This window comes from Gigantopelta aegis, chromosome 10 (assembly GCF_016097555.1).
Source record: "Gigantopelta aegis isolate Gae_Host chromosome 10, Gae_host_genome, whole genome shotgun sequence".
NCBI classification, from domain to species: domain Eukaryota; kingdom Metazoa; phylum Mollusca; class Gastropoda; order Neomphalida; family Peltospiridae; genus Gigantopelta; species Gigantopelta aegis.
The window spans coordinates 2,424,364-2,446,100 of NC_054708.1; the positions used below are offsets into that span (position 1 = coordinate 2,424,364).

General features: G+C 38.9%; 2 protein-coding genes across 2 annotated transcripts in view; both read right to left on the minus strand.

The window, feature by feature from the left end:
• Window positions 1-828, minus strand: part of LOC121384813 (probable calcium-binding protein CML34) — a 4,741-nt gene extending 3,913 nt beyond the window's left edge. The window contains exon 1 of the mRNA XM_041515403.1: window positions 692-828. Within this exon, the coding sequence (XP_041371337.1) occupies window positions 692-741 (50 nt within the window). The 5' untranslated portion in view covers window positions 742-828. The remainder of the gene's footprint in view (window positions 1-691) is intronic.
• A 5,099-nt stretch (window positions 829-5,927) lies between these two features.
• LOC121384599 lies at window positions 5,928-19,988 on the minus strand. The gene is made up of 5 exons (XM_041515058.1): window positions 19,910-19,988; window positions 17,878-17,923; window positions 10,925-11,049; window positions 10,164-10,331; window positions 5,928-6,065 (listed from the first exon to the last, which is right to left on the minus strand). The coding sequence occupies exons 2-5, from the start codon at window positions 17,907-17,909 to the stop codon at window positions 5,986-5,988; spliced, it is 405 nt and encodes a 134-aa protein (XP_041370992.1). The 5' UTR covers window positions 17,910-17,923; window positions 19,910-19,988; the 3' UTR covers window positions 5,928-5,985.
• Window positions 19,989-21,737: the final 1,749 nt, after the last annotated feature.

The window sequence follows — 21,737 nt, forward strand, 5'->3', positions numbered from 1 at the left end:
TGTAGGTTATTGTCTTTATTGTGATAAGTATTAATTCTGTGTTACAAGATTACTGAAGAGTAGTTAGGGTTAATAAAAAATTAACCCGTTAGGAATAGAGCTGTAATTCCTTTATTAATTAAGTTCCCCAAGAAGCGTTCCTAAATTATCACACGTTACTGAACGAGTAGTAAGGGTTAATTATAAATTAACCAGTTAGGAATGGTGTTGTAATTCCTTTATTAATTAACTTCTCCTGTAAGCGTTTCTCAATTATCACACGTGCGGGTGTGGTGTAACGGTGAAGTGATTCGCATATTGTGTAACTAGACACCCAGAGATTAACTAATTAAGTGATCAGTTCTGGGTTGTTATTATTGTTGTTATTAATTTACTACTACGGCTGTACATTTGTCAGCGTAGATTAATACAGATTCCAAAGTGTATTGTGTTTTTGTTGTGTTTTCTAGAGAACTAACGTGCTATATTATATATACTTTATATAAGATCGTATCTCTGATCATACCTAGAGACGAGCCATACTAGGTTTAACAGCCTGTTACAGAGAGATCTAATAGATATACAGTTAGGAGAGAGATTTTGATAATCGTGTTTTATTCGGTTACGGGAATTATAGAATCCCCGTGACAATCTGAAAAGGAAAAATATAACTAAATATTATGTTGAAATCAAAATGTACCAAAATACCCACCCCGACATATAGAACTGGACGAGTCCAATAATTGCCAGCAACCACCTCATGGTCTGTTGGATGGAAAGTAGTGTATATAATAACAGTACGGGTTTACTGTTAGCACCGACTAGGTTAGTGTCATTCACTTCACACTCTTATCAGATAGTGCTGCATGTAAGGGAGTGAGAAAACAACACGTGGACCAGATAAGATAGATTTGTTCAAACTACAACAGTTCATATTATGTAATAACCTTTTTTTGGCACAAAATATATTTGGCAAACACAAGTTATCTTATATTCTAAATGAAGCATTTTTGCGACAGTTTCTTATCATTCTGTAGATCAAATGTGGCACCGCTTATTAAAGAATAGGCTGGAGTGAACTTTATTAACTTTCCTTTCTCTCAACGGCAATATTTGTTTTACCAACCCTTATGACCTTGAGTCGAAGTTAAACTATGTCGTCATCATCATATTAATTGTCACTGTCGTCGCCATTTTCATCACCATCATCTTCATCATCATCATCATCATCACCATTTTCTTCTTATTCGTCGTTGTCAACATCATCAAAATCATCATTTTCGTCTTAGTCAACGTCATCATCATCGTCACTAAAATCATCATCTTCATCATCAACATCATCATCATCATCATCATCACCTTCTTCTTCTTCTTCACTAATCAAGTTGAGAGAGGGTATGTATATATATAATTAAAAAAATCGTCATCGAAATCATCAAGTCTAATAGAAAGTTCTTGAAGACATTTTGGGTTCACTAAGTTCCACACGTCCAACTGAAACGTCGTAAACCCGTGCCTTGCTGGCAATATTCTGAAGTTTGCTACAGGTTATAATAATTCAAATGTCAAAGCTGTTATGTACCACTGGCTGATCATTAACATCAGTCATAATACAGTATAGACACTGCATATACATATAGCTCATTTAAATAAAAAAGAGTTTGTTTTATTTAACAACACCACTAGAGCACATTGATTTATTAATCATCGGCTATTGGATGTCAACCATTTGATAATTTTTACATATAGTATTAGAGAGGAAACCCGATGCATTTTTCCATTAGTAGCAAGGGATCTTGTTTTGTGCACCATACCACAAACAGGAACGCACATACCACGGCCTTTAATATGCCAGTGATGGTTCACTGAGTGTAACAAGAAATAGACCAATGGATTCCCCCATCCCCCCCCCCCCCCTCCCCCCCCCCACCCCCGTCTCCGTGTTGGGGTAGAAGACACGAAGTCAGTTTACAAGCAGCATTTGTTTTTCATTTTGTCTAAAAACAGACACCAAAACAGACATGTAACTAGTTAAAGTCTAACCAACTCCAACCTTGATAAACACACACCTTCTTGTCTACTCTGGTGAGCTATGTCGAACATACTCGTAACGGTAAAAGGACTGCACTAACCCTGTTAATAATGATCATGTTCTGAATATGGGTGGGACGTAACGGTAAAAGGACTGCACTAACCCTGTTAATAATGATCATGTTCTGAATATGGGTGGGACGTAGCCCACTGGTAAAGCGCACGCCTGATGCACGGTCGATCTATGATCGATCCTCTTCGTTGGTCCATTGGGCTATTTTTCATTCCAGCCAGTGTACCACGACTGGTATATCAAATACCGTGATATGTGCTACCCTGTCTGTGGGATGGTGCATATAAAAGATACCTTGCTACTAATGTCCAACCGTTGGTGGGACGTCCCATATTTCAGATATTCAAGAATATGCAATACTATTAATGGAATGTTTGGGGTCAATAGATGTAAATATGGATCAGATGATTGATTGTATGTGGTCTACAACTGACTCAGAACTACCAAATGTTTGACATCCAGTAGCCGATGATTAATAAATTAATGTACTCTGGTGGTGTCGTTAAACAGAACAACTTTAACTGTTCTGGGTAGGACTCCGCCGATGATGTCAGAATTCCTGCCTAGAGTGAGTCATAAATCTGAACTATATGTTGACAGCGCCTTCCAGTTACCTAACAATGACCTGGACAACGTCCTTAAGTAGGTTTGTATTTGGTATGGGAACAATAAATATAAATAATGATTATTATTCATAACGGATGATCGGAATCTACTTCAATAGGTTTGACTTTGGAATGGGGTCACTAAATGTAAATAATGACTGTAATTGATAACGGTTGAGAGTAAGCTACTTAAGCGTGCAAAAAAACACAAAACGTTTCAAATAATAGGAAATGTTTTATTTAACGAGGCACTAATCACATTTTAATTATGGTTATATGGCGTCGGACATAAATTATAATTGAGGAGCAAGAGATCTTTTATTTGCAGCATCCCACAGACAGGATAGTACCCACCACGGCCTTTGTTACATCTGCTGTGGAGAACTGGATGGAAGGAAGGAAGGAAATGGGTTATTTAATGACGCACTCAACACATTTTATTTACGGTTATATGGCGTCGGACATATGGTAAAGGACAACACAGATATTGAGGCTACTCATTTCGATTAGCAGCAAGGGATCTTTTATATGCACCATCCCAAAGACAAGATAGCACATACCACAACCTTTGGAATCAGAGATAGCTCAATGAAGCCACCGCCTGTTGATTATGGACCACAATCAAATAAATGTTTGTACAATTTTAAAACTTAATATGGTATGTAGAAACGGAGAATATGGCCTCATCTGTGCCAGGGGCGGGACGTATCCCAGTGGGAAAGTACTCGCCTGAGGCGAGGTCAGCCTGGGATCGCTCCCTGTCGGTGGTCCCATTGGCCTTTTTTTCGTCTCAGCCAGTGCACCCCCCCCCCCCCCCCCCCCAAAAAAAAAGAAAAAAAGAAGAAGAGAAGTTTGTTTTGTTTAACGACACCACTAGAGCACATTGATTTATTAATAATCGGCTATTGGATGTCAAACATTTATTAATGTTGACATATAGTCCAGTAGTATGCGCTGTTTTGTTAGTGGGATGGTACATATAGAAAATCCCTTGTTACCAATGGAAAAATGTAGCGAGTTTCCTCGCTAAAACTATATGTCAAAAATTACCAAACATTTGACAGCCAATAGCCGATGATGAATAAATCAATGTGCTCTAGTGGTGTCGTTACATAAAACAAAGTTTTAACTTTCATCTGTCCCACACACGTTTACGGTTTCGAAAGCTCAGAGTAAGAAACGTATGCACCACGTGCACCGTGTTGAGCGGTTTACACTAATATCCTTCAACCGATTACAACCCCATTACCAGCCTCGTCGTTACAATACACTCCTTGCAGGGGCGGGTCCAGGACGTATTTTGCGGGGGGTGGGGGGATACGACAAAAGGGCACATAGACCAACTCATCAAAATATCATCCCAAGGTAACAGAAATAAAAGGAGGGGGAAGGCGCTTTAATACGTTTAGGGAGGACGAGTCCCCTTGGTCCGCCTCTGCTGTGCTGTACTTGGTGTGGAGAGAACAGTTCCGAGATTACTGGGTGTGTACGTCGTACACGCGAGGACTTCGCTCTGCCGTTCTGTACTTGGTGTGGAGAGAACAGTTCCGAGATTACTGGGTGTGTACGTCGTACACGCGAGGACTTCGCTCTGCCGTGCTGTACTTGGTGTGGAGAGAACAGTTCCGAGGACTTATCCTCTTATTTGACGTTAGTTTGGGAATTGGCAGTCCTCTTAACGGCAGTTTAGGAAGGATGAATCTGTCTCGTGTTGTTGTGTCATACAGACGAATGATATCGTTAGAAAAGGGGCTTTCCAGATCCATGACCTTTCTTCATCTGCTCCTTTGACAGTTGTAGCTGCCCAACCATTTTACACTCTAACGGCCTAAAAACTCACACGAGAACATTTTGGGCTAACAGAAACAGACAGGCACTATTTGTAGCATTATTTTATATGGCAAGATAACTTTGGAAAATAAATGTTCTCAGCCCAAGATATCCCAGTAGAAGCATCATATTAAGAAGGTGCTTGGTGAAACATATATCATCCCAAGATATTGCAGTAGAAGCATCATATTAAGAAGGTGCTTGGTGAAACATATATCAGCCCAAGATATCCCAGTAGAAGCATCATATTAAGAAGGTGCTTGGTGAAACATATATCAGCCCAAGATATCCCAGTAGAAGCATCATATTAAGAAGGTGCTTGGTGAAACATATATCAGCCCAAGATATTGCAGTAGAAGCATCATATTAAGAAGGTGCTTGGTGAAACATATATCAGCCCAAGATATCCCAGTAGAAGCATCATATTAAGAAGGTGCTTGGTGAAACATATATCATCCCAAGATATCGCAGTAGAAGCATCATATTAAGAAGGTGCTTGGTGAAACATATATCAGCCCAAGATATTGCAGTAGAAGCATCATATTAAGAAGGTGCTTGGTGAAACATATATCAGCCCAAGATATTGCAGTAGAAGCATCATATTAAGAAGGTGCTTGGAGAAACATATATCAGCCCAAGATATTGCAGTAGAAGCATCATATTAAGAAGGTGCTTGGTGAAACATATATCAGCCCAAGATATCGCAGTAGAAGCATCATATTAAGAAGGTGCTTGGTGAAACATATATCAGCCCAAGATATCGCAGTAGAAGCATCATATTAAGAAGGTGCTTGGTGAAACATATATCAGCCCAAGATATCGCAGTAGAAGCATCATATTAAGAAGGTGCTTGGTGAAACATATATCAGCCCAAGATATCGCAGTAGAAGCATCATATTAAGAAGGTGCTTGGTGAAACATATATCAGCCCAAGATATCGCAGTAGAAGCATCATATTAAGAAGGTGCTTGGTGAAACATATATCAGCCCAAGATATCGCAGTAGAAGCATCATATTAAGAAGGTGCTTGGTGAAACATATATCATCCCAAGATATCGCAGTAGAAGCATCATATTAAGAAGGTGCTTGGTGAAACATATCAGCCCAAGATATCGCAGTAGAAGCATCATATTAAGAAGGTGCTTGGTGAAACATATATCAGACCAAGATATCCCAGTAGAAGCATCATGTTAAGAAGGTGCTTGGTGAAACATATATCAGACCAAGATATCCCAGTAGAAGCATCATGTTAAGAAGGTGCTTGGTGAAAAATGTTTCAGTCCAGGACATCATGGAATGGTGATCGGTCCCAGATGTCTTGGGTGGAACATGTTGGCCTGTAGAAACACTGACATGTAGTTATAATTTATAGCAATAAAGAGTCTAACAGATTAAAGAAAACTCAGATGGAATGGACACGGTTTATTGCAGTTTAAGCAGTCTGTTTTCAGTTTAAGCAGTCTGTTTTCAGTTGGCGGATTTGACCACGTATAGTTCGAGATCACCCCACTTAGTGAGGAATTCGTTCATGTCCACTCGGTCATCTCCTATAAAACAAACGAAGTTATTAGTATCGTACTCCGAAACGAACCTAGTTATTAGTATCGTACTCCGAAACGACCCTAGTTATTAGTATCGTACTCCGAAATGAACCTTGTTATTAGTTATTAGTATCGTACGCCGAAACAAACCTAGTTATTAGTATCGTACTCCGAAACGACCCTAGTTATTAGTATCGTACTCCGAAACGACCCTAGTTATTAGTATCGTACTCCGAAACGAACCTTGTTATTAGTTATTAGTATCGTACTCCGAAACAAACCTAGTAATTAGTATCGTACTCCGAAACGAAGCTAGTTATTAGTATCGTACTCCGAAACGAACCTAGTTATTAGTATCGTACTCCGAAACGAACCTAGTTATTAGTATCGTACTCCGAAACAAACCTAGTTATTAGTATCGTACTCCGAAACGACCCTAGTTATTAGTATCGAACTCCGTAATTATTAGTATCGTACTCCGAAACGACCCTAGTTATTAGTATCGTACACCGAAACGAAGCTAGTTATTAGTATCGTACTCCGAAACAAACCTGGTTATTAGTATCGTACTCCGAAACGAACCTAGTTATTAGTATCGTACTCCGAAACGAACCTAGTTATTAGTATCGTACTCCGAAACGAACCTAGTTATTAGTATCGTACTCCGAAACAAACCTAGTTATTAGTATCGTACTCCGAAACGACCCTAGTTATTAGTATCGTACACCGAAACGAAGCTAGTTATTAGTATCGTACTCCGAAACAAACCTGGTTATTAGTATCGTACTCCGAAACGAACCTAGTTATTAGTATCGTACTCCGAAACGACCCTAGTTATTAGTTATTAGTATCGTACTCCGAAACGAACCTAGTTATTAGTATCGTACTCCGAAACGACCCTAGTTATTAGTATCGTACTCCGAAATGAACCTTGTTATTAGTTATTAGTATCGTACGCCGAAACAAACCTAGTTATTAGTATCGTACTCCGAAACGACCCTAGTTATTAGTATCGTACTCCGAAACGACCCTAGTTATTAGTATCGTACTCCGAAACGAACCTTGTTATTAGTTATTAGTATCGTACTCCGAAACAAACCTAGTAATTAGTATCGTACTCCGAAACGAAGCTAGTTATTAGTATCGTACTCCGAAACGAACCTAGTTATTAGTATCGTACTCCGAAACGAACCTAGTTATTAGTATCGTACTCCGAAACAAACCTAGTTATTAGTATCGTACTCCGAAACGACCCTAGTTATTAGTATCGAACTCCGTAATTATTAGTATCGTACTCCGAAACGACCCTAGTTATTAGTATCGTACACCGAAACGAAGCTAGTTATTAGTATCGTACTCCGAAACAAACCTGGTTATTAGTATCGTACTCCGAAACGAACCTAGTTATTAGTATCGTACTCCGAAACGAACCTAGTTATTAGTATCGTACTCCGAAACGAACCTAGTTATTAGTATCGTACTCCGAAACAAACCTAGTTATTAGTATCGTACTCCGAAACGACCCTAGTTATTAGTATCGTACACCGAAACGAAGCTAGTTATTAGTATCGTACTCCGAAACAAACCTGGTTATTAGTATCGTACTCCGAAACGAACCTAGTTATTAGTATCGTACTCCGAAACGACCCTAGTTATTAGTTATTAGTATCGTACTCCGAAACGAACCTAGTTATTAGTATCGTACTCCGAAACGACCCTAGTTATTAGTATCGTACTCCGAAATGAACCTTGTTATTAGTTATTAGTATCGTACTCCGAAACAAACCTAGTTATTAGTATCGTACTCCGAAACGACCCTAGTTATTAGTATCGTACTCCGAAACGACCCTAGTTATTAGTATCGTACTCCGAAACGAACCTTGTTATTAGTTATTAGTATCGTACTCCGAAACAAAACTAGTAATTAGTATCGTACTCCGAAACGAAGCTAGTTATTAGTATCGTACTCCGAAACGAACCTAGTTATTAGTATCGTACTCCGAAACGAACCTAGTTATTAGTATCGTACTCCGAAACAAACCTAGTTATTAGTATCGTACTCCGAAACGACCCTAGTTATTAGTATCGAACTCCGTAATTATTAGTATCGTACTCCGAAACGACCCTAGTTATTAGTATCGTACACCGAAACGAAGCTAGTTATTAGTATCGTACTCCGAAACAAACCTGGTTATTAGTATCGTACTCCGAAACAAACCTGGTTATTAGTATCGTACTCCGAAACAAACCTGGTTATTAGTATCGTACTCCGAAACGAACCTAGTTATTAGTATCGTACTCCGAAACGAACCTGGTTATTAGTATTGTATTCCGAAACGACCCTAGTTTTTAGTATCGTACCCCGAAACGAACCTAGTTTTTAGTATCGTACACCGAAACGAACCTAGTTTTTAGTATCGTACTCCGAAACGAACCTAGTTATTAGTATCGTACTCCAAAACGACCCTAGTTATTAGTATCGTACTCCGAAACGAACTTAGTTATTAGTTATTAGTATCGTACTCCGAAACGAACCTAGTTATTAGTATCGTACACCGAAACGACCCTAGTTATTAGTATCGTACTCCGAAACGAACCTTGTTATTAGTTATTAGTATCGTACTCCGAAACAAACCTAGTTATTAGTATCGTACTCCGAAACGACCCTAGTTATTAGTATCGTACTCCGAAACGACTCTAGTTATTAGTATCGTACTCCGAAACGACCCTAGTTATTAGTATCGTACTCCGAAACAAACTTAGTAATTAGTATCGTACTCCGAAACGAACCTAGTTATTAGTATCGTACTCCGAAACGAACCTAGTTATTAGTATCGTACTCCAAAACGACCCTAGTTATTAGTATCGTACTCCGAAACGAACTTAGTTATTAGTTATTAGTATCGTACTCCGAAACAAACCTAGTTATTAGTATCGTACTCCGAAACGACCCTAGTTATTAGTATCGTACTCCGAAACGACTCTAGTTATTAGTATCGTACTCCGAAACGACCCTAGTTATTAGTATCGTACTCCGAAACAAACTTAGTAATTAGTATCGTACTCCGAAACGAACCTAGTTATTAGTATCGTACTCCGAAACGAACCTAGTTATTAGTATCGTACTCCGAAACAAACCTAGTTATTAGTATCGTACTCCGACTCGAACCTAGTTATTAGTATCGTACTCCGAAACGAACCTAGTTAATAGTATCGTGCTCCGAAACGAACCTAGTTATTAGTATCGTACTCTGAAACGAACCTAGTTATTAGTTATTAGTATCGTACTCCGAAACAAACCTAGTTATTAGTATCGTACTCCGAAACAAACCTAGTTATTAGTATCGTACTCCGAAACGACCCTAGTTATTAGTATCGTACTCCGAAACAAACCTAGTTATTAGTATCGTACTCCGACTCGAACCTAGTAATTAGTATCGTACTCCGAAACGACCCTAGTTATTAGTATCGTACTCCGAAACGAAGCTAGTTATTAGTATCGTACTCCGAAACAAACCTGGTTATTAGTATCGTACTCCGAAACGAACCTAGTTATTAGTATCGTACTCCAAAACGAACCTAGTTATTAGTATCGTACTCCGAAACGAACCTGGTTATTAGTATTGTATTCCGAAACGAACCTAGTTATTAGTATCGTACTCAGAAACGACCCTGGTTATTAGTATCGTACTCCGTAATTATTAGTATCGTACTCCGAAACGACCCTAGTTATTAGTGAGATCGTGAGGTTTGAACGAATTCCCTAAAAATATCAGAATCTGTTTCGTTTTAAGGTTGAAGTGGTGCACTCTAACAGCATTTTATTCGGACATAATCCTCAATACCTGTTACATATAATTATCATGAAAAGATCAACACCAAAAAGTATTTCCCTCTCTTCGCTCTCGGAAATCACGGAGCACTTTATTTCAAGATCAACCCTACTGGCATGATACTAGGGAATAAACTGCATAGAACATTTCCGAGAAGCCTAACCAATAATTCTGTAGATATGATCCCTCCCACCGACCCACCCCGCCCACTCGTCTCAGACTGCACTATAAGGATCCCCCATGAACGTTACATGTAAAAAAAAAGGTAAACCATTGAGATCAAACGCCTGGAAGATGAAGGGTAAATCATCCATCTTGAGTAGACCATCATCCGTCTGGTCGGCTTTCTGGAAGAGCGCATGCGCCTGACGCTCGTTTCCAAGCTGGAATTTGCTGACCCAGTCTGTAGTGAACTCCTGCTTCGTTATGGTTTTGTCATCTGGCAACAGAAAATCAGTTCAACATCAAACCAAGCTGTTAGATAAGTTCTTTCAATATCAATCAGTTATGAGAACAAATGGCGAACCCAGTACCAGCTAGCATTGAGTCCACTCATGTATTAACCACTAGTCCAGACACGGCGGAAGCAAGTAGATTATGGGGGGAGGCTGATTGACATCGAGGGCGCAAAGGAAAGTTTCTAAGGGGTTCCCCCGTAAAATTTTGAAAACTAGATGTCCTAAAATGCAATTTCCTTCATCTGCAAGTAAAATTCATCTCTGCCTTAAGATTTACTACCAATGTTATTTTTGGTTCAGAATTATTGGGGGGGGGGTCTGTAGCACCCCCAAGCCCACCTCACCCCCTGCTTGTCGTGCCTGATTACGCCACGAGGGCGGTACTCCACTTTCATTATAATGCGGGGTCCCTTTACGACATGTACTGTTGGCTACACAATATAGTCTTCACATACTCCCCCAGGATGCTATTGTTAACAAATTGTTCATTAATTTACAGAATAAAGATGGAACACAACTAAGAATATCTTTTTGTTGCTTAAACGAAAAGACCAGAACAAATCTCTAGACTTACGGTTAGGATCGAAGAGGAAGAAGAGGGCTTTGAGCTCGCCGTGAGACAGGTAGCCGTCGTGGTCGTTGTCCACGCCGTCAAACATAGCCGCCTCCTTCATGGGCTCCGAGTTACCAGCCACCAGTCTAACATATAAAACAACACACAATATATAGACAAACGAGGAACACAGCCGCCTCCTTCATGGGCTCCGAGTTACCAGCCACCAGTCTAACATATAAAAAAACCCCACACAATATATAAACAAACGAGGAACACAGCCGCCTCCTTCATCGGCTCCGAGTTACCAGCCACCAGTCTGACATAAAACACAACACACAATATGCAGACAAACCATGAACACAGCCGCCTCCTTCATCGGCTCCGAGTTACCAGCCACCAGTCTGATATAAAACACAACACACAATATATAGACAAACCATGAACACAGCCGCCTCCTTCATCGGCTCCGAGTTACCAGCCACCAGTCTGATATAAAACACAACACACAATATATAGACAAACCATGAACACAGCCGCCTTCTTCATCGGCTCCGAGTTACCAGCCACCAGTCTGATATAAAACACAACACACAATATATAGACAAAGCATGAACATAGCCACCTCCTTCGTCGGCTCTGAGTCGCCAGCTACCAGTCAGATATAAAACACCACCCACAATATATATGTAACCAGGTGTTAAATTATTAATTATCAAAGATTTCAATTAAATATTAATTATAATATATTAAGTATTTTTAAAAACTAATTTGTAGGAGTCGATCTTTAAATATAAAATAGTTAAAGAAAGGTGTGTTGTCTATTTCATCTTTTGTGTTAGCAGTGGTCATTGTTTATTGTGTTGGGTTTGTTAGTAGTTGTTAATTGACGTGCGACGATGACAGTTCACGCAAGACTGATGACTCGACACCGAGACATGCACTGCATGCTTTTGGACTACGCCCTTTATAACTAGATTTTTCCTAATTGTCAGATTTCCATCAGCTTTCACCAGAAGCAGACAGTCCATATTACTTTATCAAATTATTCTGCAGAGAATAAGTGCTTAATTATTATATATATATTTTAAACACTGCTGCAGTTCAAGTGTCTGATAAAATAGACATTGTGGATGTCTGGTTTTTCCAATTGGCCTACAATAAAACATTGGAACCACAAGAAGTGTTGTCTTTACTTCTGCCCCGGGTTACAAATGGCGCCCAACGTGTTTAACGACCTATTCAACCGATGAGGACAACCAGACATCCGACGTCGATTCCCTTCGCCGTTGAGGTGACAACCCGATGATACCGACATGTGTTCCACAGTGTTTTGGTTTCGACATAGATTCGTGTGTTGTGGGGTAAATTATTTGTGTGCTAGCTAGCAGAATTAAAAAGTGTGTGTTCGCGAGATTCACATGTGTAGATAGTGCTGCTTTAAGGGACCGGAAGGAATCGACGGAGCGCGTGTGTAGTGTCAAGAACTGACTGTGTCTTCAACAGAACTGAACCTTTTGTTTTAAAAACAATGTTTTGTGTCATTTTATGAACTTCTTTTAATGTGGGTTGGGTTTTTTACGTAGTATGCAGGCGCGGATTTAATGGGGGGCCCAAGGGGCCCGGGCCCCCCTATTTTGGGGGTCAATTTTTTTTTTTTTTTTTAACTATAGCATACACCATGGCTGTTGATACACATTGGCCCAGTTGTTCAAAGCAATGTATATTACTGAAACAACTGTTTCGATATTTCTTCCCATTTACCGGCAGCCGCAGTCAACGGAAAACCAGCCTAATATGGGAAGGAGAGATGACCATTTTAACTTTAAAAAAAAGAAGAGACCAGAGTTTATGAAATTTTGAAGATAACAAAAACAGTATGACAATACCAAAAACATACGTTAATATAGCTATTTTGTTACTCAGATGCGAGGAAATCGTGTTTCAGGCCACTTAAATTTCAAAATTTCGCGGGGGAGCATTCCACCGGACCCCCTAGGAATCTCGGGCGCTTCGCGCCCTCGCCCCCCCCCCCTATTTAAAATTCCTGGATCCGCGCCTGGTATGTGCGTGTGTGTGTGTGTGTGTGTGTGTGTGTGTGTGTGTGTGTGTGTGTGAAAAGGTTGGCATGTTCCAGGGTATAGTATCCTTGTGTACATAAATTCATAATGTTAGTACTACGGTAGTGTTTACGTTTAATTCGGACTTTTCCGGTAATTTCTGGAAAGGTTTGTTACTGCTTCGGTGGTATTGATTTTTTCTTGTGTATTGTTTTTGTTTTTCAAGATACAAAAGTTTGCCTGCATCAATGAAAGCACATCCCTACTAACATGCATGTTCTTCACATTTTTTGCACGACATAAGACATAAGACAGTTGACCAAACTGAGACTAGACTGGACAGGTGTTGTAAAGTGTATACATTTCAGTGTGAAGTACATTTGGTAGGTGTTTGTTGGTCGTTTTGTTCTCAGCTGAATGATGGGTTTTATAGTTGTGTAGATGGTATTAGGGTCAATTAAATAATAAAGCAATTAAAATTAATGCATATTAGTTTACGGTAGATGTGAAACAAAATAAAAATTTAATTCATTAATATTTTTTTCAGTGATATTATGATAAAGAGAGTATAATTAAAGGTAGATATTGTTAATATTGGTTATAAGATTATTTTGATTTTCAGGATGCAGAGTTGAACAACATAACTATGTAGTAATTATTTAATTTTTAGAGTTGGAGTGATACTATTCAATTATGTAGTTGTTTTCATAACATGTAATTTAATTTTTTATTTCAGTAATATTTTCATAAAGGTTAGTGGTTTGTAACTTACATAAAAACTATTTTTTTCAAGGTACAGAATAATGTATTGTGGTGTAGTACTACTCTAGATATAATTTTGTAAATAATGCTGTTTTGAGTTTCAGGCTACTGATGTTGTCAGTTACTTGGATGGTACATAGGTCTGTATTTTCTGCAGATTTAATTGGTGTTAGATGTACATAAATATTGATTCTAATTTTCTTATGTACATGTAAGGATTTGTTTTAATTGTTTTCATATATTCATTTCAGATTTTCTCTATGTGTATGTAGATAGATTACAGATAGTTGGTTAATTTATTATCTACTGTGTACTTTGGATATATTTCAACATGTCGAGTCTGACATGATTGAGGCTCTGAATGCTAGTGGTAAGTATGTAATCACACCTAAAGCAGAGAGGAAATCAGGTCCTCTAGCTTTTAGTTCACCAAGTGAAGATGTAGTGATTGATATGCAAGAAGCAGGTGCTAGGCCTAAAGATGTGTTTCGTCAGTTTAACAAACTAGAGTTAGGAGCAAGACCAAAGGAGAGACTTTCGTACATGGACAACTGTTATGATAATGTTGGTATGAAACAACCATCTGTTGTTCCTAAGATATCGCCATTTTCTGGTGATGATCCGCCTCAAAAAGGTGATGTATCTTTTACAGAGTGGAGATTTGATGTGCAATGTTTAGTTATTGATCCTGATATGAATATTCATGTAGTGTTAGAGGCAATCAGAAGGTCATTAAGGGGTACCGCAAGAAAAATGCTTATTCCTCTTGGAGAAAGAGCTAGTGTTGAGGATATCTTGTCAAAGCTAGATACACTCTTTGGTGAAGTTGTTACCAATGGCATGATAATGCAGGAATTTTTTTAACTCTTTTCAAAATCCGGGAGAGTCTGTAACAAATTTTGGTTGTCGACTAGAGTATTTGTTGCAATCCGCTATTGATTGTGGTTATTTGGACAGAGGATCCGGGAATGATTTATTGAGGTATAAATTTTGGACTTCTTTAAGTTGTGAAAAGCTGAAAAGTCAAACTCGACACAAGTATGATACTATCCGTAATTATGATGAATTACTAAGGGAGATTAGACGTGTAGAAAAGGAGCTTAGCATAACTTTAGCTAACACATCTAAGAAGGTTCATCAGCAGAGCCTGACTACTGAGAAGACTGACCAGGATGGTTCATTTTTGGAACAACGGTTTGATAAAAGAATGGAAGCTTTAGAGAAAAGGTTAGATCAGAAGATAGAAGACAAGTTTAATGTGTTGCTTAGGAAATTAAATGATATCCACATAAAGGGTCAAGGATTTGGAAACCGAGGGCGTGGTGGCAGTTCATCTTTTCAGCAAGGAAGAGGAAACTTTTATCTGCAAGGTAGGGGGAATAACTACCAGAGAGGGCATTTCAGAGGTCGAGCTGGCTGTGGCGAGGGTCGTTTTCATCCAAACGCGCAGTGACCTCTGATGATGGCCAACCAGAGGTCATAGTTCACCATGTTAAACATGATGACCCTGGCCAAACTTTAATGGAGAGATTAATTGGTTCTTCCAATGGATTAATTAAGATCAATGGACAAGGGATGAGAGCATTGATTGACATTGGGTCAATGGTTACAACTATTTCAGAGACGGGATATAACAACTTACCTGATGTACTTAGGCCGAATCTTCTTAGCTTAGATACATTAGGATTACAAGTATCTGTAGCAGATGGTTCATCTTTGAAGTATTTGGGATACATTGAATGTTCAATTCTTGTTTCTTTTTTAGCAGATACAGAGTTTTTTGTTCCTGTGTTGGTTGTACCAGATACCGAATGTACAGCGAAATGTCCTGTGATAGTTGGAACAAACATCATTAGACTGTGTAGAGATGTTTCCTCAGGAGGAACAGACGGTAACATTCCTTCCGAATGGCAGGTGACATTTGATAGCATTGCTTGCAATGTTTTTAAAGTTAAATCTTTAAATAGGAAGCCATTCTATGTAGCTTCATACCAGTCAGCGGTTGTTAACTGTATAGCAAGGGGAGTTAGCTCAAACATTTCTGAAGTTGTTACTGAAAACTTGGATGGGAGTTCTACATTTTCAGTATGTCCTAGAGTTGTGAAGATAAACCAGGCCAAATAAACCTGTCAAGATTTGTAATATGTCCGCAAAGCCACTACTCATTAAGCCCAGGTCGGAGATATGCAGTATCCAAGACGTAAAGGTTATTGATAGTTTAGCTGAATTACCTGGTAAAGATTAGAATATTTCTACTCCGGAGGAAATTGGTGTACAGATAGACCGAGATAACCTTAGTGAAGATCATTTATCCCAAGTTAGACAGGTACTGGGTAAGTGGAAACATGTTTTTTCTTCAGGTCTTCTAGATATAGGAAATACAGACTTAGTCAAGCATAGGATAGAGCTGGATGACAAGCGACCGTTCAAGCTTCCCTATAGAAAGATTCATCTTGGTATGTATGATGAGGTTCGTCAACATGTCAAGGAAATGCTTGATGCAGGTATAATCAGAGAGTCTAGCAGTCCTTTTTCATCTAACATTGTTTTGGTAAGGAAGAAAGACGGTTCTTTGAGATTCTGTATAGACTACAGGACTTTAAATTCTCGGACTCACAAAGACAGTTACATGCTTCCAAGATTTGATGATGTTATAGATAAATTGCATGGATCTAAGTACTATTCCAAGTTAGACTTGAGATCAGGTTATTGGCAGGTGGAGGTCGACGAGAACGACAAGGAGAAAACAGCTTTCAATGTTAGCAAATTGGGATTTTACGAGTGTAACCGGATGGGATTTGGCCTTACCAGTGCCCCAGCGGCTTTCCAGCGTCTGATGGAAAAATGCATGGGTGAGATGCACTTGAAGACTTGTCTGATATTTATAGATGACATCTTAGTGTTTTCCAAGACTTTTGAAGAGCATGTGGAGCGTTTGCAAGCTATATTTGCTAGACTTTGTCAACACAATTTAAAGCTTAAACCATTTAAATGTGAACTTTTTAATACTTCAGTTTCTTATCTTGGACATGTAGTTTCAGAAGCAGGTATATCTACGGATCCTGAGAAAACGTCAGCTGTTGAGCAGTGGCCGGTACCGAAGAATATTAAGGAGCTTCGTCAGTTCTTGGGTTTTGCAGGGTATTATCGCCGTTTTATCAAGGACTACGCCAAGCTGGTGGAACCTTTGAACGTTTTGCTTCAAGGGCATGGAACCAGTCCTGCAGCACGGAAGTCCAGGAAGAAGAAGAAACCAGTAGCTGAGTTTAAGTGGGGAGATCAGCAGCAGATAGCTAAGTTATCAGCTGTGGTGTTTGATAATTGTATATATTTAACCTAACTAATTGTTTTTGTATTTGTTTAGGTTCGGACATTTGAGGTATTGCAGAGACAAATTTGTATATCGCAGTATATATGCATTATAATGTATTTATGTCTGAATTTTAATGTTTGATGTAATTAACAGTATTTTATTTGCAGCTGTCTTATGAAATGTACAGCTGAATCGTGACTAAATGTCAGGAGACATTTACCTCGGGGAGGGGAATATGTAACCAGGTGTTAAATTATTAATTATCAAAGATTTCAATTAAATATTAATTATAATATATTAAGTATTTTTAAAAACTAATTTGTAGGAGTCGATCTTTAAATATAAAATAGTTAAAGAAAGGTGTGTTGTCTATTTCATCTTTTGTGTTAGCAGTGGTCATTGTTTATTGTGTTGGGTTTGTTAGTAGTTGTTAATTCACGTGCGACGATGACAGTTCATGCAAGACTGATGACTCGACACCGAGACATGCACTGCATGCTTTTGGACTACGCCCTTTATAACTAGATTTTTCCTAATTGTCAGATTTCCATCAGCTTTCACCAGAAGCAGACAGTCCATATTACTTTATCAAATTATTCTGCAGAGAATAAGTGCTTAATTATTAGATATATATTTTTTAAACACTGCTGCATTTCAAGTGTCTGATCAAATAGACATTGTGGATGTCTGGTTTTTCCAATTGGCCTACAATACAACATTGGAACCACAAGAAGTGTTGTCTTTACTTCTGCCCCGGGTTACATATAGACTATATAAAACTAAAATAAAATGTTTCTTTAAAACCCATAGCAAACGAAACTAGACAGTATGAAACTTACCCTAAAAGGGCAACAGCTACAAACAGTCTCATCTTGAAGTTAGGTCCTGAAGGAAAGAAGAAAAAGTCGCCGTTAAGGACATTGGCTCATTTTAAATTAGCTTCTTTTTAACGACAGTGCTATTAAAAAATCAACAAACACAGAAAGTCTATGTCATATTATTGTAATGACAGTAAGAGCATCATTTACAAATTACTGAGTACTAAATACATAACTGTTACACTATTTTAGAAGCGAGTGTTTGACAGTGCTTACACAGATTAAACTACGATTAATTGGGCATTCCATGCATGCACCACGGTGTTGTTCTCAATAAAATGGTTAGGGAAATATCTATGACTCTTTCCGGTCCTGGACGGATCAACCGGTTGAGGCAGGTACTTGTGCCCAGGACAGGCGTGCGCTACAACAGCTTGCTATGAATGTGCACGTTAAACAATTTGGTCTTGATCTTTGTCTATGACTGTGAAGTGCCATGCGAGTCAGTATAGTGTGTTCGTCTCCTGCCGACTGACACTGTGTGTTTTTAAATATGTCATCTTGTATCCATGTGTCTTCTGATAAAACACACCGGCTGCGGTGGCGTTGTGGTTAGGCCATCGGTCTACAGGCTGGTAGGTACTGGGTTCACATCCCAGTCGAGGCATGGGATTTTTAATCCAGATACCGACTCAGTGAGTGCTCCGCAAGGCTCAATGGGTAGGTGTAAACCACTTGCACCAACCACTGGTTCAACAAAGGCCATGGTTTGTGCTATCCTGCCTGTGGGAAGCGCAAATAAAAGATCCCTTGTTGCTAATCGGGAAGAGTAACCCATGTAGTGGCGACAGCGGGTTTCCTCTCAAAATCTGTGTGGTCCTTAACCATATGTCTGACGCCATATAACCGTAAATAAAATGTGTTGAGTGCGTCGTTAAATAAAATATTTCTTTCTTTCTTTCTGATAAAACAATCTGTATAATTGTTTTGAATCATGTCTGTATATATTCTACGAAAAACTCTGTTGTCATCTTGTTATAGTGCAAACATTCCTAATATAATGTCGTTTGAAAAACTGAGGAAACCGAAATAAAATTTTAGTATACTTTTGTCTGAACTCTGTTAAACATTGTTGACCTCTACGGAATATAGTTATATATTCGTCTGTGAATCCACATCTGATTGTTCTTACTGGAACTTTCTGGCATCATATTAACAGTGGATTATGATGAGGCCTGTGATCAGCGTTTGATAACGTAGGAATTGGGCTTTGCAGTTAGTGGGTACCGCAGTATATCTCTTTGTTTAGGAACCCAGTACCAAAAGAGTCAAGTGAAATGTATGACGAACAAGTGAAATATAATGGCGAAACACTCTATCTAATTATGATATCTCATGGACGTACCTCTTTTGTAGCCAACCAAGTGGGATGAGGCTAGGTGTGTGTTAAGCATCTTAAACATAACAGGGTTTCCAGGATAAACAGAAACGTTTGTCAGAGCCGGTTTAAGTATCCGCGGGGCCTGTAGCATAAACAACAGCGGGGCCCCTTCCCAGGATATATATTTTGCAACCAACTCAGGGAGAGGGGAAAAGTGACCTGGGGAAAATAAATGTACATATCACCGCTGCACCCTGAAGCGCGGGGCCCGTAGCACGTGCTACATGTGCTACTAGGATAAACCGGATCTCATGTTTGTTATTTAAAATCATATATTCAAATCTTTACTTGGATAAAATGTCAGCTTTCTATTTTAGAACAGTTTGCCTTTGGACGATGCTATGTTCACAAACATTATTACTTCTGTAAGAATGTATGTGGCGTTTGAGGTGTATTGAGGTGTCGCGAACTATAAAGATAACTGCGTGTACTTGGGGGCCAATAGATAGGCATCGTGTTCAGAATACACGAACACGCCTCCGGATTCTTGTGGAGCTTAATACATCTTCAATCCTACTGTTTGTGCTTCCTTCTGGAATTGGAACACACCCGTCTATATTAAGACACTGGAGAAATAAAAGTGAAAATTGAATAAATAAGAAGAACACTCACTGGTAAATGTGCGGAGTTCGTGTGCAACAGCGGCGGTCAGTGTTATCTATTTGGCCTTACTAAGCATATCACGATGAGTGTTCGCAAGCCGCCGTGTGGGTCAAGGTGCTATCACGTTCTTCTTATTTTTATCTTATCGCTGAACCAAATTACAATATTCTATAGTCATCGAAATGCAGACCCGTTAGAGACTATTTTGAACTAGATGACACACACGCATACATACACTCATACACACACTACACACACAGATGCACCCACTCACCCACCCATACGTACATATGCACACAAAACAGACCACACACACACACAGAGAGAGAGAGAGAGAGAGAGAGAGAGAGAGAGAGAGAGAGAGAGAGAGAGAGAGAGAGAGACCCACACCCACACGCACACGTATACAGCCACAAATAGTGGCACACAAACAGACATACAAACACAGACCTACAAACACATACATACAAACACATACACAAACACGCACATACAAAATGCACACAGAATATGCACACTCTCTGTCTGTCTATCTTACTTTCTCTCTTTGCCTTTGTCTCTTTCTGCCCGTCTCTCTCTCTCTCTCTCTCTCTCTCTCTCTCTCTCTCTCTCTCTCTCTCTCTCTCTCTCTCTCAATCTGATAATAATGCAGGTACATGTTTTCACAAATAATCTGTCATTGTCTAAATATATATCTTATGTGCGGTTGTGGAACTGGTGTCATAGCTATTAAAACAAATTTACAATCATTTAAGTATTCAGAAGCAAATAAATTATACATGTACCTTTGAAATTTAGTAACAAGTACAATGTAACTGGTAATATTCAGAATATTTGTTTAAATTCTATAGCTTTGTTTTACCAACCACACCTTCGTCTGGAGCTGATCTGTCCGTGTAATTTGAACAAGAGTGTGCTCAATAAAGGCGTGCTTGTACATTTGGTTTTTGATGGATTAAGTTGAAGCTACAGATAACAAAGCTAGCTGTCAGTATTAAGGCGAGCTGGAAGTTTCGGCTCTTGGTCAGGATGTCTACACCCGGGACTCGATCGCACTTCGTCTTCCAGACATTTGTCATCTTCTATACGAGTCAGTTTAGTGCTGACAACATGGAAGCTGATCAGTTGAATACAGTTACGCAAGCTGTGACCTTGAAACCGGGACGTTTTTGAACATGGATAATTTTAAAATTAGTTTTAAAAGAACATTAACATATACTGTTAATATTAAATTTTGGAAAGATACCATGGTCATTAACACAGCTGTTGAAACGCACGTCATAGTGGCGATCAAAAGAAAGCATATTGAAATATGTTTATGTGAAATCGCGCCTTTGCTCCTAATGCTGTTTGTGAAATATGAATTTGACATTTGATGGCAATTATTGTGTATTCTAGTGTTCATAGTTTGCCCAATTATTACACTTTAGAAATTCAATGTCAGGACTATCTGATCTCTAAAAGACAATTACTGGTCGAATAATTAAACTGGTAGAATATTTCACAGCCATCTCCCGGCATTACTGGTGCGGTTTTCGTCTGCTAATGTTATAGCAGACGTGTAACAAAAATATCAACTTGATGCTGAAAAAGGCTGATCCATTACCACTAATCTTGTAGAATAATAGGAAAAAGATAGATTTCATTAGTTTTGTATACTTGTTGTATTTGGTGCAATGGGAACAACGGAAGACAAATCGTTCTACCCGTCTACTAAAGGTCGAACACGTCTAACTGAATACTACGGAAACGTATTAATGTATGATTAATTGATGTATTCTAACGCTTTACTATTTAATATAAACTGAATTTGTTAATGTTATATTAATTTAACGTG